We start from the raw sequence: 15,963 nt of genomic DNA on the forward strand, positions 1-15,963 counted from the left end.
TTCCGCTTTAAGGGAGGTATATTTAGGGTAAAAATTTAGGCTACCCTTAGGTGTAGGCCCAGTGAATCCCAAACTTACAAATAACCTTTTATATTACCAATTCACATATGACATTTGGCATAGCAAATATCAGATTTAGGTATGTGATTGTTTAATCTACCTTAAGATGGATAAATAGAACACAAAATGATTGTTTGGAAGCCACAAAAAATAGTGGAATAGTTTGGAAATTTGTTTAAAAATCATGCTCTGTTTTTTTCAGCAGGCGATCTGTTAGTGAATGTTCTGTCCGGCGACTCCATGCTGTGCACAATCGCAGTAATAAACACTGTTTGTTCTGTCTAGCAATGTAATTTGCAGCAGCCAGGAGAACTAAGATAGCAGCAGCCTCTGCTTCTCTTTAGTTGTGCAACCTGATGTACTTTGGCATCCCCAGCATCCATTGTTGGGCTGCGCACAGCTGAAGGGGATTCTAGAGGCTGATCAGCTCCTGACTCGGTGCTGCACTGCTATTGGCTGCTGGAACTTTAAAGCCACTTCGGTCCTAATTACCAGTGCCTGTTATAGCGTCTGCTAGGTTAACCTGTGCTAGAGTGATTTTGAGTATTTCTCTGTTACTGACTTTTGCCTGTTCCTGATATTCTGTTTGAACTCTGCCTGGACCGACCTTTGCTTGTAACCCCAACTCTGCTTGTGCCCTTCCCTTTGGACTAATTTCTTGTGTTTTGACTTTGGCTTGTTTCTGGATTTCCTGATAATTTCGTACTCTGTATTTGTGGGATCCTGGTCAGCTGCTGGCCTATCTCCAGACACCATCCCTTGCACACCAAGTCCTGGGGGCAGCCGTGTGCTGGGAGACACAACCAGTCTCCCTAGGCTGAGTGGGGGCTGCTATAGGTGACTGCGGCGATAGATTGGGGGACTGGTATCTGGAGAATACTGGTACTGGCCAGGCCTTACATGATCATCACAAAACATTATACTGGCAGATGTTAGTTCCATTTCCATTCTTAAAAGAATTAATGTTAAATTCTCAACTTCATGTTTATTAACAGCACTGTCTCATGTTTGTCTACAAGTGGTTTAAGCCTACTTGACATTGGGAAAGGGGCATTAAGTCGAAGAATGACCACTACAGTTGTGTACAGTTGTACTTTGCCTACCTAATCAGGTAAAAAATTTTAACTAAATCCCCATGACAAGTATGGGAGAAAAAAAATGTACGGACTCAACTGAGTTTTAACACAACTGAGAGCCTTCCAAAAGAAATGAACGTTTGATACTAAATGCTGATGGTTTTTAGTTTCAAAAATGACAGCAAAGGCAGCCAACTTTTACCGAGGGAACAGTTTTTGTGGGTCAACTTGCTCATTGTGTAATACAGTAATATACCAGTCTGTCTTGTGATCTCTTTTGCTTCCTAAATCCAGAAAGAGAAGCAAAATGTTACCCTATTTAGACAGCAAACAGACAGCAAACTTTACATTTGTTAATAGTTTGAATATATGGTCACTAATGTGCAGCAGACTGTATGTATACTGTATGTATTGCAGACACATACATATGTATATTAACAAAATATAGTGTGAAATATTCTAAAATATTTAGCTTGTAATATTTTTTTTTTGTTAATATAAATACTGCTATTTCACATTCACTACAAATTGTTGAAGCCGAATAAACCAATGGAACAAGTACATGTTTGTAAAAAGGAAAAAGTGTCCATTACAGTTTTCATGAAACAAAGAAAAAAAGCGTTTCTTAAAGGACAGAGAAAAAGAATGCATCAAAGCATACTGACAGGGTCAGACACAGAACTAGGACATAAAATAGACTCATTCTTCCGAATCATGCTTATACTGACAGTGTAGCCCTGAGATACTCAACAAAAGGATTCCCATTACATTAACCTAGACATTACAAAGGAGGTAGACTTACTGACATGGAGTCAAAGGAGCACTCTTCAGACTGCATGCAGTCTAATATACTTCAATAAAACATCAATGAAGGAAGGATCTTTTTTAAAGCACTTCCACTGCTACAAAAGGATATTCTGCTACTGAGAACCTCTGATCTCATTGTTCACAACTTGCAGACTACCTATTTCTGTTTTCATGACTTCCACTTGTAGCCAAATTTTCTTTTCCTGTTAAAAAGCTGTAAATGACATTACCATAGGTATGGGTAAAGAATCTTCTACAATAGGATTCTAATGTGCATCGGACCTAAGAACATACCTTAAAATTTTTTTAATGTGCCATTACTGTAAATCAAATTTAGGCAACTAAATAGAAAAGAAAGACAATGACAGACCAAAAGAGGTTTTAAACAAAGTGGCAGGTAGCTTTTCACAATTACCTGGAATCGCATATAGTTTATTTAGGCTGCCCAATTACTGCACATTCCTTAAAGTAACACATACACACTGATCTACCCTCTGGGTATGTGAATACCCAATTAATTCTTTTAGATTTTAGCGTGGGAAAGGTTAAAACTTTTTATAGCCATGATAGGCTCCATTAGACAGATTTTCTTTCCAGCTAACAATGTTTTACCAGGCAGTAAGTAAGTAGGGGTAAATTGTCAATAGCAACTTCTGTATATTCTGGAGTATAAACCAACTTTTTCAGCAACCAAAATGTGCTGAAAAAGTCACCCTCGGCTTATACTTCAGTCAGGTATCAGCTAAATTGAGATGTGAGTGCCGCCAACGAGACTGGTGTCCCTCAGCCTGCAGGGGAATCCGTAATGTCACTGGATGGGGAGCGGCTTGTGTGGGGCCTGCAAAAGCCACGCCCACATCACAATACATCTCTGGTGTGTTAAGGCCAAGGCTGTGTACACTGTGCTGTGCTTGCTCCCTTTTCCAATGTACAGCAATCTCCAGCACAAGGAAGTTAGGAGGCCAGAGACTTCAAACCTGATGGAAGACCTATTGAAGCTGCAGTGCTGGAGATAGTGAGGATCACAGAGCTAGAGAGGATCACTATGCTTGGCATTCTCTGGTGATTAGTTACCAGAATTACCAGTGCGTTATGTGAGAGGGCATCCTCTAATGGATAAAGATCAGAATTGCCAGGGTTTATTTTGAGAGGTCACCATCTAGTGCAGGAGTGCCAAAAACGTAGATCGCAGAGCCCTGCCTTACCCTTAGCTGCTGTTAAACAGCAGCCGGCCGCTACGTCTATAGGGATGCTGGGGATGTCTTTCTTTGTGAGAAGGCTCTGTGTAACAGTGGGGAGTGGGGAGGGAGGCAGAGAGGGCAGTCTGAGGTTAGCAGTGCTGTGTGGTTTCTTGTGCAGCCTTTTATAGTTGGTAGATCATTTTGGATACCAAAAATTGCCAGTGTTCAGTGAGCCCTGCTAGTAATATTGAAATAAATATTTAAAAACATAAACCCCACTGATGCATCAATTAATGTAATTTTATTGGTATTTATTTTAAATATTTAAACTTGCCAGTAGCGGCAGCATTTCCTACTCACGGCCTATACTCGAGTCAATCATTTTTTCCTGTTTTCCAAGGTAAAAATAGGTACCCTGTTTCCCCGATTATAAGGCACTGTCTTATATTTTTTGAAATGCCAAAATATGCCCTAGGTCTTATTTTCAGGGGATGTCTTATTTTTCCATAAAGAAGACTACAGTACACATTTATTGTTGAAAGTCACTCATGATCACTCATGTTCCATTGATTGTCCCCTTCTGATCACTCATGTGCCGTTCATATTCCCCTTCTGATCACTCTATGCCATTGACTGTCCCCTTCTGATCACTCTATGCAATGATTGTCCCCTTCTGATCACTCTATGCCATTGATTGTCCCCTTCTGTTCACTTACTGGTAATTAAGTGTAGGGATCTCTGTTAGGGCAGGGATCTCTGTTAGGGCAGGGATCAGCAGCTTGCTTCCTGGTGCAGAATGCCGGCTTGTTACTTTCAGTTTCACTCTGCACTGCAGCCAGGAGCAGACACGTGCTGCAGCCAGCATCAAGAAGACACACACAGGATCAAATATCGGGGGATGTCTTATTCACAGGTGCGTGTCTTATTTTAATTATTTTTTCAAAAATCGGGGATGGCTTATTTAATGGGGATGTCTTAAAATCGGGGAAACACGGTACCTTGGATTATACTCGAATCGACCTATACTTGAGTATATACGGTAAGGAGGAAACCATTTTTCAATAAAATAGTGTCAGATTTCTTCATTTGTTCATTGATCCTGAAGGTGGGAGGCATGGGATCAAAACACTGTAATCACATTATGAGATGTAACATTCTGAGGGGTATGTTTATAAATTATCCTGTCAATTCATCTGAAAGTTCGCTAACTCGAGTTCAAATCTCTCTACAATGAAATGGTGTTTCAGTGCCTATTAACAACTTGTTGTGTCACCTAGTGGTCAATTTTCAAAAGTGCATAGCACAATAGGAAATGTTTTTTGTTTAAATGAATATTATGGACAAATCTGAAACAAACTGAACAGGGAATAATTAAATACACCCCTATGAGAGAGGGCAAGAAAGTGAAGGGTTTTTCTCTCTCTAATGGAGCCCTGGGCAGCAGTAAAATTAAAACAGAAGTTCTAATCTTGTGGTGTGATATGCAATTTAAATATCTATCCAGTAAGGGTAATTGCCATTAAATATCTTCTAACACATCTTCTTTATTAATTGTGACTGTAATACATGAAATACAAACCTTTCTGTGAAAAGACTTACTTATAACCGCATATATGGTGTGTTGCGATAGTAGACATCAAAGTTTGCTCAAACAGATTGCTAAACACAAAAAGAAGGCCCTGAAATATAATACAGGGTAATATAAAAAGTGCTGGAGGTGGGAGTTATCTAATTAGATGTTTGATGAGGGGCACCTTTCCATGTATAGGAGACCCTATTGCACAAATACAGTGTAAAACATATTACTATAATCTTGTGTCTGCAGACATTGCAGACTTTTCTAAAACTGCCCCAACTCTCTGGAATGGGCTTCCTCATCCTATTCAGTTGCTCCCATTTGCTCATTTAAAAAAGCACCCAAAATCCCATTTTTTCTTCTGTTTTTTGATACCATTACTACTGTGCTTCAAATGATTGCTTTTAAATGTGAATGCAGGGCAGCTTTTACTCATGCACTGAAATGCAAATATTGTGTTGGACCTGCTTTACTTGCAATTAAAAAGAACCTTCAATAATGTATTAAAAATACAGAGGCAGTGCACTCTGACTGTTGCCCTTTACAACATGTACAACAGTTTGCTTCCTCCATTCAGTCTCACTGTTTTTCTTGTTATAAGGATTAGGGTTTTTGTTTTTCAGTCAAGATTCAAGCATCTATGTGTCCCATCTTGTTAAGAGTTCCCAATGAGTCTGTGATTTATGTAATCACAGTAACCTTCTAGATTATGCAGGGATTTTCTTTCAAGCAGTCCACTCTACAAGACGAAATTTTTGAAACAAACATTTTTATTTTTTTGTTGACAGCTTTTCATATAGTTATTTATCCAAGTCCCCTCCAGAATTCACTAAACAGAATGTATCTGGTTTTAAAGTTAAGAAAACTTAACCTATACCAGTCTTGTATTTGCACCGTCTACATTGGTGGAAACAAAAGAGAAGAAAGGTAATTTCAAATATAAAACAAGATGACTGCATGATGCATAGGGTTAACATGCCAAACTAATGAAAAATCATTTTTCTCAGCTCAAGCTCAGCTGGAGTGAAATAAATATCATATTCCTCAAAACAAAATGTACTGCTCACTAGCATACTCCTTTAAATGATTTGCAAGGCTGAGTATTCAAAAACTTGATGAGATAACCTCTACATTTACTTAACAACATTGTGCATGTCACTGTAATAAATATCTATTTCTATTACCCCTTGGCAGCAAAATGACTACAGATGGTAAGAATTATATAAATAATCCAGCTCTGCCAGCACTTTTACCGGTACACAGTGGAATTAATTGGAGTAGACATGTACTGATTTATTGTGAATGTGGTATATTGGGTAGAATTGTACAGAAAAATGCAGTAATGCAGAGTTTGAAGTATAATGTTTAAAAGGTGCATAATCTATACTAATAATATTCAATGTCAGAAGCCAGGGTTATTACATTAATCATCTTAATACTGCCCTATTTTAGAATACCATGGATAATATGTATTTTACAGAACAATGTAATATTAGTGTGGTAATCAACACAAAATCAGGGCAGAACTTTGACCCCATTTAATATAATATGTGCTGCAGCATTTAACAATAACTGTATGTGCACATACAAATTTTTAGCAGCATCTTTTGCAAGTTCCACAAATACTTGTTGATTCAGACAATGGGATCCACTTAATGCAGGTTCCTGTGATTGAGTGGGAACAATGCTGCACAGCTCCTGAATTTACAGCAGAGTTGCCACTTTCTGGAAGGTTTAAAAATGCTGCAGATTTTAAGAGCATTGTCACAGCTGATTTACAAATCTGTAGCTTGTCATTTAGCATCTGGCCACAACTAGTCCAGTTCATTGCTTTATGGATTGACAAAACTGCCTCTGTTATTTAAATCCTCCCACTATGAGCTGACTGGAAGGAGGGGCATGTTGGACACAAAAGTTTTTTTTTTATTTACCTTATGAGGCATGTTCATCACAGTTGATTTGGAACATGTTTAAATTTCATACAAAAACTTTTAGTTCTACTTTAACAGCTCTTGGGAGGACTCAACACAACTAAATTATTGTAGTTTTTAAGCAACTATGAAAAGATTGAAATTTGCAAAATCCTAAGTTTAGACATTACATGATGCTATTAAACCTTACCTTTACCTTTTTTTACTTTATTACTTTTATGTAATTCTGTAAGGAAATACACTTGGACATGCAGCACTTCATATATATGTATCCAGTACAAAGCAAGGTCCACTTTTAAAATCTCCTCCTTCTGTAGACATCATTGGCTTAAACAATGTCCAAAAGGTGCTTAATGTGCAAAGAACCTATAACTAACCTAAGCACAGTGCACAGTCTTTTGCCAGTGGCACATATGCACATAGACATCATGTTTCTTATGGCACGATTCGAACAAAGAAGCACAAATTATGCAAGAACACACTTTTGCAATGGACTGGAGTAACCTCTTGCGATACATTCCCCAGGAATATTCCCAAAAGGGTGAAGACATGCCAGGCAATTTGTAAGACAGGTTAAGGCAAGTTAAAATCTAACTTGTTTCTTTAGAGGTATCTTATTGACATAGTTTGATCTGACGATTTTTAAAGGTGACACAGACAATATAGGTGGACCCTAAATTTTAGTGCAATGTTCAGTCTGAAGACCAATTCATATGTTTGCTTTGCCTTAAAGTGAAGTTAAACAAACTGCCTGTCATTCCATTGCCTGGCAATGCAGAAGCTACTGTCTGTTATCATTCATTTTAATTGGAACGCCAACTTACTATCCCTGTAGCAGGCAATGCACCCACACTGCACCCATTAGGCACAAGCTTTTATAAAACAACTTAAAGGAGCAGCAAATCACAGTCCATAAGAGGTTCTATTTGTTTGAAGGTTACATTAGGATAATGAAACCAAAAAAACTGGTTGTTATGACAAAGCATATACAGGGGCATGTCACAAAAAAACTTGTTCAAAGAGATACCCATTGGTGGAAAAAATCCAATTTTTCCTGTTAAATAGCTGAACACGGGTATGAATTGGTGCCATTAAAGCATTTATGATTCTTTTCAACCAGTTTTGTTAGAAAAAAAATGTCAAATGAAATACCAAAGCAAACTTTGGTGCTGTCCAATATTGCACCCCTGCATCCTCCTGTGTTATCTCTCCTCTTTTAGGTGGACTTGGTATGAGAACCAACATACTAGTCAGGTGCTACTTGTTCTCTCCTCCTGTAAACTACCTAAACAACTCCCCTTTGAGTTTCTATTGCCTAAACATGTTAAGATAAAAAAAATGCAATGTAGCAGCCTTTTTTGGCTCACGGTGCATAACCTCTTGCTCTCAGTCTGATTTCTGGTGCCAAGGGGATTACAGGAAGCAAACAGAAAAACAGAATTCTTTTAATTTCACTGGCAGTGTTTAAAAGTACATTTAGTGATTTTAGAATTAACACATAACAAATGGTGTTTTGTTATATCTGCCTTTGAAGTTCCACTTTAAATAATTTCTAAAAGCTTAGTCTCAGTTGACATGGGGCTGCCATGGTCCCTCTCCAACTGGGCAATTTATTTCTGCTTAAAATGCCAAGTTCTGATTGCCTCTTACAAATATGTAAATAGATAAATGAAGGGAAAAAACAAGTGTTGTAACATAAATTCCTTCTAAGTCTTCTTTCTTAGTACACTTGTCCAAATCAGTGATGTGAGGCAGATTTTGCAAAAATGTAGCAGAATGCAATTAGCAAAATATGAGAAGAAAAACAAGGGATGTTCTGACTCTCAGATAGAACTCTAAAAACTTCAACACAATCTGTGTTTATTAATGCCCTATGTACCAGGGGGAAGACAGTTACATCAATGGCTCTTGACAATTAATCAGTAATCATTTAAGGACTTTTCTTACTAATATTACAACATTCATAAGAAGAATTTATTAAGTTTGCATGCATGCTACCAAATTGAAATCTCGTTTACAAATGTTCATTAGTGGTAGCTGAAACAGTGTGATTCATGTAGTGAGAGATATTTGTTAAATAATAAATGATACATATAATGTTCTGGGCCCTTTGACTTGATTTAAAATCATCAGACTGTGTCAAAAATTGACAACCTAAACTACTTATTATCAACCAAATAATAAGAAGCTCTGAGTATCAAATCAAAGGAGGAGCATATGCAGAGGTTTTAATTAGTAAAAGCACATCGTGAAGATGTTTAAGATGTTTAATGAAGCCAGTGTCTTACCCAACACGAAAAACTTTGAAACAATACCACTGTTCCAATAGAGATTCTGTAGTAGAAAATATACATATTTTATTCCTGTAAATATTATAACACCTAAGGCGGGTTTGAATTTTAAAATTAAACAATGATATAAGTGAGTTGAGGATGTTTTCTGTCAGGTGAAATATGCAGGTAAGAATTTTATATATTTTGATTTGCCAGTTTTGAACCTTTGACTGCTGGAGATTTGCAAACAGCTGCAATAATGTTATTCTTCTAAAATGTTACTTTTTTCCCTTACACTTTGGTTTATTTATTCTGCTGTCTCAAAAGCCTGCAAGAATGACACTGGTGGGTAAAAAAAAATACAAACTTTGAGTCAGTGCACTGCTGTCTTCCTCCTTCAGAAGTTCATTGTATGTTAACTGTTTGATGGTTAAAAAGCCTGCATTTTCTTTGTATATTTGCCGAATGCCTGACATAATCACAGGGATCACTTACAAACTGCAAACTGACAGATGATCATTCTTGCAGTGCTACCGTAGTAGCATACAACTTGGGAAAATGAATCAAATCAGATAGAGTATTACCTATTTTTAAGATAACTTCAAAGACAAAGACAAAGTGTAATATTTGTATAACAAGACATTTTTGTACCTTTGTGTTGCGTCTCTATACAAGTATATATATATATATATATATATATATATACACACACACATATACATATATAAATATGTTTAGCATTTTTATTGTTGGTAGATCATTTTGGATACCAGAATTGCCAGTGTTCAGTGAGCCCTGCTAGTAATATAGAAATAAATATTTAAAAACATATACCCCACTGATGCCTCAATTAATGTTTTTTTGTTGGTATTTATTTTGAATATTGAAACTTGCCAGTATTAATTATAAAATCAAATGGCAAAAGGTGGTGAATATAACAAATGTAAATGATTCTGTCTTTCCCTAATACAATACCAGCAAGTAATTAAAGCTAAACCATAAACATGTAGAAGTTAACCTTCATGATATTGAGTCATTGTTTGCAGTATTAGTTTTGCAAATATCTGATGAGTATATATTCTCCAAGTATTATTTCAGCAGTTTAAAATGCACCCACATAAATAAGTTATTTACATTTACAAGTATAATAGCTTTAAAATATGCCATCTCTAACATCTGGCTGCTTGTTTACTTAAGTAATTCATTATAAAGGTGCTCAAAGATAAAAAAAAAAAGACAAAAGTTTCAGTCAATTTCTACTAGCTAAATAACAACTGCTTGTTGCTTACATTGGCGCAGCCTTTCACAACCCTATTGCCCGAGAGGTATCCCTAAAGTTATTTTTGGGAACCCTTACAAATACAAATTTGGGGGTCATTGGCCAAATACCCCCTACAGTAGAAGAATGCCATGTACGGTGGTTGTTAAAAATACCAGACTTACATCTACAAGAATCATTGGTTTATAACTTGTATTAGAAATATTTACCCACTAACTTTACCCACAGCGGGCACAGGGAAAGAAAAACGTGAATCTTCCCAATGGGAACATAAAAAGCAATAAATTAACTAAAATAAATTCACTAAAGTTATTTTGCTGTAAAGCAGCGGTCGCCAACCAGTCCACAAGAAAATTTTGATGGTCCGCGGCTCTGTCAGGTGTGCCCCCCCGCGGGGTCAGACCATGTCCCCTGTATGGATCACAGGCTCAGGGTGTTTGGTGGGTTGTGTCTCTAGACACAACCTGCCCACTCCCCCATCACAGGCTCAGACCTGCGATGGGGGAGTGGGCGGGTTCTGGCATCATGACCTCACTCTGGAGGAAGTTTCTTCCCCTTTAAGTGGCACACAGCTCTCCCCACATGCCCGGTCCGGAGTCTGTGCATTTAGTGGTCCCCAGGTACAAAAAGGTTGGCAACCACTGCTGTAAAGGATTTCATTAGGCAGACTTTCCCTTCCTTCCTGCCATAGGATTACTGCCTCCCAGGACATAAAGGACAGGAAAGATTGCCAGGTCACTGTCAGGTTCTACATCAGATTCTAATTTAAACCAAAAATATAATTTTAATTATAATAATATATAACGTACAATACCTTTCTTTTTGTACTGAAAGCCATTTTGAGCAGAAACATTCCCATACACAGTTTTTAGCACTGCTCCTTGATCTGAACGATCCTGCAATCAAACACACAATTAATTATTTTATTAGATTAGATCATGTTTTTAACAAATTCTACTGACCTACAACTTTCGCTTACTTTAAATGTAGGAGTGACAGGTATAAGCAAAAGGTAAACTGTTTTTTTTTTTTTTTTTAAATAAACATTTCTTTTTCATTGAAATATATCTCGATTATATGAAAAAGAATATCTGACAAACCAGAAACCTCTCTCCATCCTTTCCATCTGGAAATAGAGCCTTCAGCATTAGCTTCAAAACACAACCAATGCCAATTGTCCAAGGCAGCTGAGCTCCCTTTTACACAAATCTGAATTCAATATGTTCTCCCAAAAGTAAATCAGCCTCAAGGCCATGCATAGCAACCATTTCCAGTTCCTCTGGTTGGCAGTTTATTTGTCGGATTTTTTCAATTGCACACATAAGATGCCAGTAACCGTTACTGTGCAATAGCACCCTGTATGTAATTGCTACGAAATCAAGGGGTGTTCCTAATTCTTCATGCATGGCTTCTCCATTTTGGCTTCCTTTGGGAGTGACACCTGTTGTGTGTTGTTTTACATTTGAGGTCAGGTTTAAATAATAATAGAACCTTACAATGATTTGAAGCCAATTTTTTTTTTCTGTGAGTGTGTGTGTAGGCATAATGACCCAAATGAACCAGAATATATTTACTTGTAATTGGAGTGTAGTTGTATTAATTGCAGAAGCCAGTTTCACAAATAGTCCTAAGGATTATACTAACTGCGGAAGCTTGCAACAGAAATCTGCTTTACTATACTAAAATGAACCAGAACTTTGGAAGCTGTGTCAAGAAAAGCAAGCAGAGGGTAAAACCTAGTGATAGGTACTGACGGGTATGTGTCCTGCAGCTGATCTCTTCCTCTTATTACTGACTTACTATGTCTTGGTTTATACTCTGTGTGTGGGGAGGAATCTTGGTGGAGGAAGTCTTTACTTTATCATCTTTTCTAACTATAGGAACAGTGAGCAACACAGAAGTGACATCGCCAAATCACACTCCAAATGTCATGATAATAGCGGTAGGAAGCGTGATGCCGTACATGAAGTTACACAGCAGATCTTGGAATAGGAAGTAACCTTTTTTAGTAAATTCCAGACAAAAGGTACATTTTTCGGGTATTGCTAATGGACAATTAGCATTTATAGAGTTTGTTTCTATTAAATAGCAAATTCCTACTTTATGAGCCGAAGTCCATTTTTTTCTAAGTTAACACTTGATGGATCACTATTGGGGGTTGTTTACAATAGCCCTCTGTGTTTTCTTTTAAACTTTTATTTCAGATTCAGACTTCTATATCATTTGCTTCCCTTGTGAATGCATGACTACACAACAAAATGTCAGATTGCCTTTGGGATCTTTTTGGTATTCTGAAGTTTTACATAGATAACATAAAACTATTGCTGGCTGTAGTCCATTCATAAATGAAGTAAATTTCTATTTGATGTTCTGTATATTGTTTGTTACAAAATACAGAGTACCAGAGTTTGGTGGCTAAGTAAGTTTTCAATTTTCGAGAGAAGAATAATTTCAGTAAGTACATAAAGTAACTACCCTAACTAAGCATATCTTTCCCATCACACAACAATGTAATAAACATGAACAAAGGCAGACATTTTTGTAACTGTTTTTAGCTTCAACACTAGATTCATATCAATCATCATTTGAAGTTGGTAAGAATAATCAATCAACTTGCAGTCATGAAAATGTCCCATAAACAGATAAAAGGGATGCAGACAGGTAGTCCCTAGGTTACATACGAGTTAGGGCTCTAGGTTTGTTCTTTTGGTTTTGTATGTAAGTCGGAACTGGTACATTATTTAAAAAATTGCAATTAGAACAGATGTATCAACATATTATTGGGCAGTGTGATGTCAGTTACTGTAGAAAAAATCCTCATTCTGAATTAATCACAAACAAAGCAAAAAAAAAAAAAAACTTTATTGAGCCTAGACATTAATTAAAGAAACAACTGCATAGTTTGTCTTCTTCATTAAAGAGTTACAGATCAGCTCAGCTCTTAAGATCACCCACAACCTCAGCTGTGTTCAGCAAAAGATTTCCTCTGCAAGCCATGCAAACTGCCCCCTCCCCCATCAAGTCTTCGCCCTACACAGGAGCGAGCAGGGAAGCCCGTTTGTTTCTAGGTGTCGTCCATATGTCGGCTGTCCTTAACTCGGGGACTAACTGTATTTGTATGTAATGGCAAGGCATGTTATTAATAATAATATTATTAAACAGGATTTCTATACCGCCAACATTTTACGCAGCGCTGCACATTAAATAGAGGTTGCAAATGACAGACGAATACAGACAGTGATACAGGAGGACAAAAAGACCCGGCCCTGAAGAGCTTACAATCTAGTAGGTCAGGGAATTTACACACAATAGGATGGGAGATATGTATTGGTGGGAAGTAATGAAGGTTTCAAAAGACAGAAGAAGATGGGTAGGCAAGTTTGAAAAAATGGGCTCTGAGTGCCCTTTCAAATGAGCAGAAAATAGGAGCAAGCCGAATAGGACGAGGAAGACCATTCCAGATAGTTGGGGCAGCTCTAGAAGTCTTGTATCCGTGCGTGTGATGAGGTTATGAGTGAGGAAGTCCTTAGTAGGTCATTAGAGAAGCGGAGAGAGCGGCTGGGGGAGTATTTTTTTTTTTTTTTACCAGGTCAGAAATGTAAGTGGGACAAGAACTGTGGAGAGATTTGAAGGCAAAGCACAGGAGCTTGAATTTGATTCTAAGATGAAATGGAAGCCAGTGTAGAGATCTACAAAGAGATGCAGCAGCAGAGGAGGGAAGGATGGATGAGTCTGGCTGCAGCATTCATGATAGATTGTAGAGGAGAGAGTCGGGTTAGTGGAATACCAGAGAGGAGGAGGTTACAGTAGTCCAGACGAGAGACAATAAGAGCGTGTACAAGGAGTTTGGTGGTCTGGCTTTGTAATACATGAAGTAAGCGCTGAGGCCAGATTATCTCCACTTGCGATCAGCTGCACGAACAGTCTTTTGTAGCTGTTTGGTGTGATTGTTGTGCCAGGGTCGGGGGTTGGCAGGGCGGGGGTAGCGGAAGGTGGCAGGAGCAACATTAACCAAAGCCAGGGAAGGAGAGTGGTTTAACATGGTGGCAGCTTCGTCTGGGGAGGTGATTTTGGAGAGAGCAGGGGTTAGGGATGCAAGGCAGTTTGAGAAAAACTTGTGGTCAAGATTACGGATATCTCTCTGCCATTGACCAGGTCTGGGGTGTGGTAAAAGGGGGCAGTTACATGAGTAGGTCTAGGTTTGAAAGGGTTACACAGGACAAATACAAAAAACAAAGACATGACACTTCTATAGTAATACAACATTTATCAGGTAATATAATAAAAATGCTATACCAGCAGAGTGTGGGAGAGGGATGGCAAGTGAGGTGGAACAACAGAATTTTGTTTTAACTATATATGTACTACATATGTTTATTATTTTTCCTCTGTAACTAAAATGTGTTTAAACAGCATATTTAGCAGTTAGAACCAACAGAACAATTACCAGCTAATAGTAATGCTTTTGGAGCAAAGGTAATAAAACAGTACAGGTAACTGAACACTACAAGCCATATAATGACTACAAATAAAGATGGATACTCAGCTCAGTAGCAATCATTATCAAGTTTGCTATCCACAAGGATTTCTGAAAGTTCTCACACAACACACAATAACTTTATTTTATATTGTTAGTTTTGTAATGAATGACAGCTGTATCCACAATGTGTCATTGTCATCTTTGGAAGTATGTCCAAGTAGAAAAAAAAATATTAGCAAAACAATATCAGAAGACATAAGGTCTTAAAATATAGAGGAAAGAAATATGGAAGCAAAAAGACATTTTATAAAGGAATTTAGAAAAACAAATACGGTAATTACGTTATATTTATATTTACAAACACCACAAACTATGTGAAACTTTCTTTTCTCACAAAGCAACACCTGGTTGGGGATCACAGTGATCCCATGCTGCTCCCAGCAGTTGGCAGCTTGCTAGCCGCTCAGTCACTGACATCCCAACACTGGTGACATTGCAAAATCCAGTGCCTGCGCATTTGACAACTGACGGCAATGAGTGTGCCATTATAGTCTATCTTCACCAGTCATGGAGAGCTTTAACAAACCAGGCCCAGTGTGTTTGGAAAAACACCGCTCATTTGTAGTCCCTGATGATAAGACACATAGCTACATAGGCAACCTGACCTCAGGCAGATTTCTTTATAAAAGAAAAATAAAGCGACAAGCTGTAAATGTAGTAGGTGTAAAAAAAACTTTAGGTTTAGGTTCAGGTTTAATTTTAAGCAGCAGATCAATGGTGAGTATTCTGGGATTTAATATCGTGTTAGAGTTTCCCTATCAGTGTTAGGGATTTCCTATTATCATGAGAATCAATGCCAAATAGACTGTAAATGAGAGTAAGCCTAAAATTTATGTTGCTAGCAGAGGAGAAATCTTCAATGGAGGCTCTTGTTCTACTAAGGAGATGTCTTTTCACTTCTTTTAAATCTTTAAAACCTCCTTAAAGAAATACATACACATAAAAAAGTACAAAAAAAAAACTTTAGATATACTTTAAGGGGAGTATCTATGCCAGGGTGACAAAAAGTGACACATGATTGACACAAGTGTGTTTATATACCTAAATTGACACCTGCTTCAAAAGCTAAAAGCTGTAAGCCTGTATGTTGGCACTGAGATGCTGATAATAAATAGAAAATTTATCAGTGATATCACTACTCTAAAAGCATCATTTCCAAGATATTTTCCATGCACCCGTATCAAATTGTTTGGGTCTTTCCAAAGCATTGTGCCAGTTTGTAAATTTAAAATAAACACAA

At 37.5% G+C, this 15,963-nt stretch overlaps 1 protein-coding gene across 5 annotated transcripts in view; it reads right to left on the minus strand.

Moving 5' to 3' along the window:
* The window catches only part of PARD3B (par-3 family cell polarity regulator beta), a 520,784-nt gene that overhangs the window by 391,994 nt on the left and 112,827 nt on the right, over positions 1–15,963 (minus strand). For all 5 annotated transcript variants that reach the window (XM_072418720.1, XM_072418718.1, XM_072418717.1 and 2 more), the window contains exon 11: positions 10,998–11,079. In XM_072418720.1, coding sequence (XP_072274821.1) covers positions 10,998–11,079 — 82 coding nt within the window. The remainder of the gene's footprint in view (positions 1–10,997; positions 11,080–15,963) is intronic.

Source organism: Pyxicephalus adspersus, chromosome 7, assembly GCF_032062135.1.
Source record: "Pyxicephalus adspersus chromosome 7, UCB_Pads_2.0, whole genome shotgun sequence".
Classification (NCBI taxonomy): domain Eukaryota; kingdom Metazoa; phylum Chordata; class Amphibia; order Anura; family Pyxicephalidae; genus Pyxicephalus; species Pyxicephalus adspersus.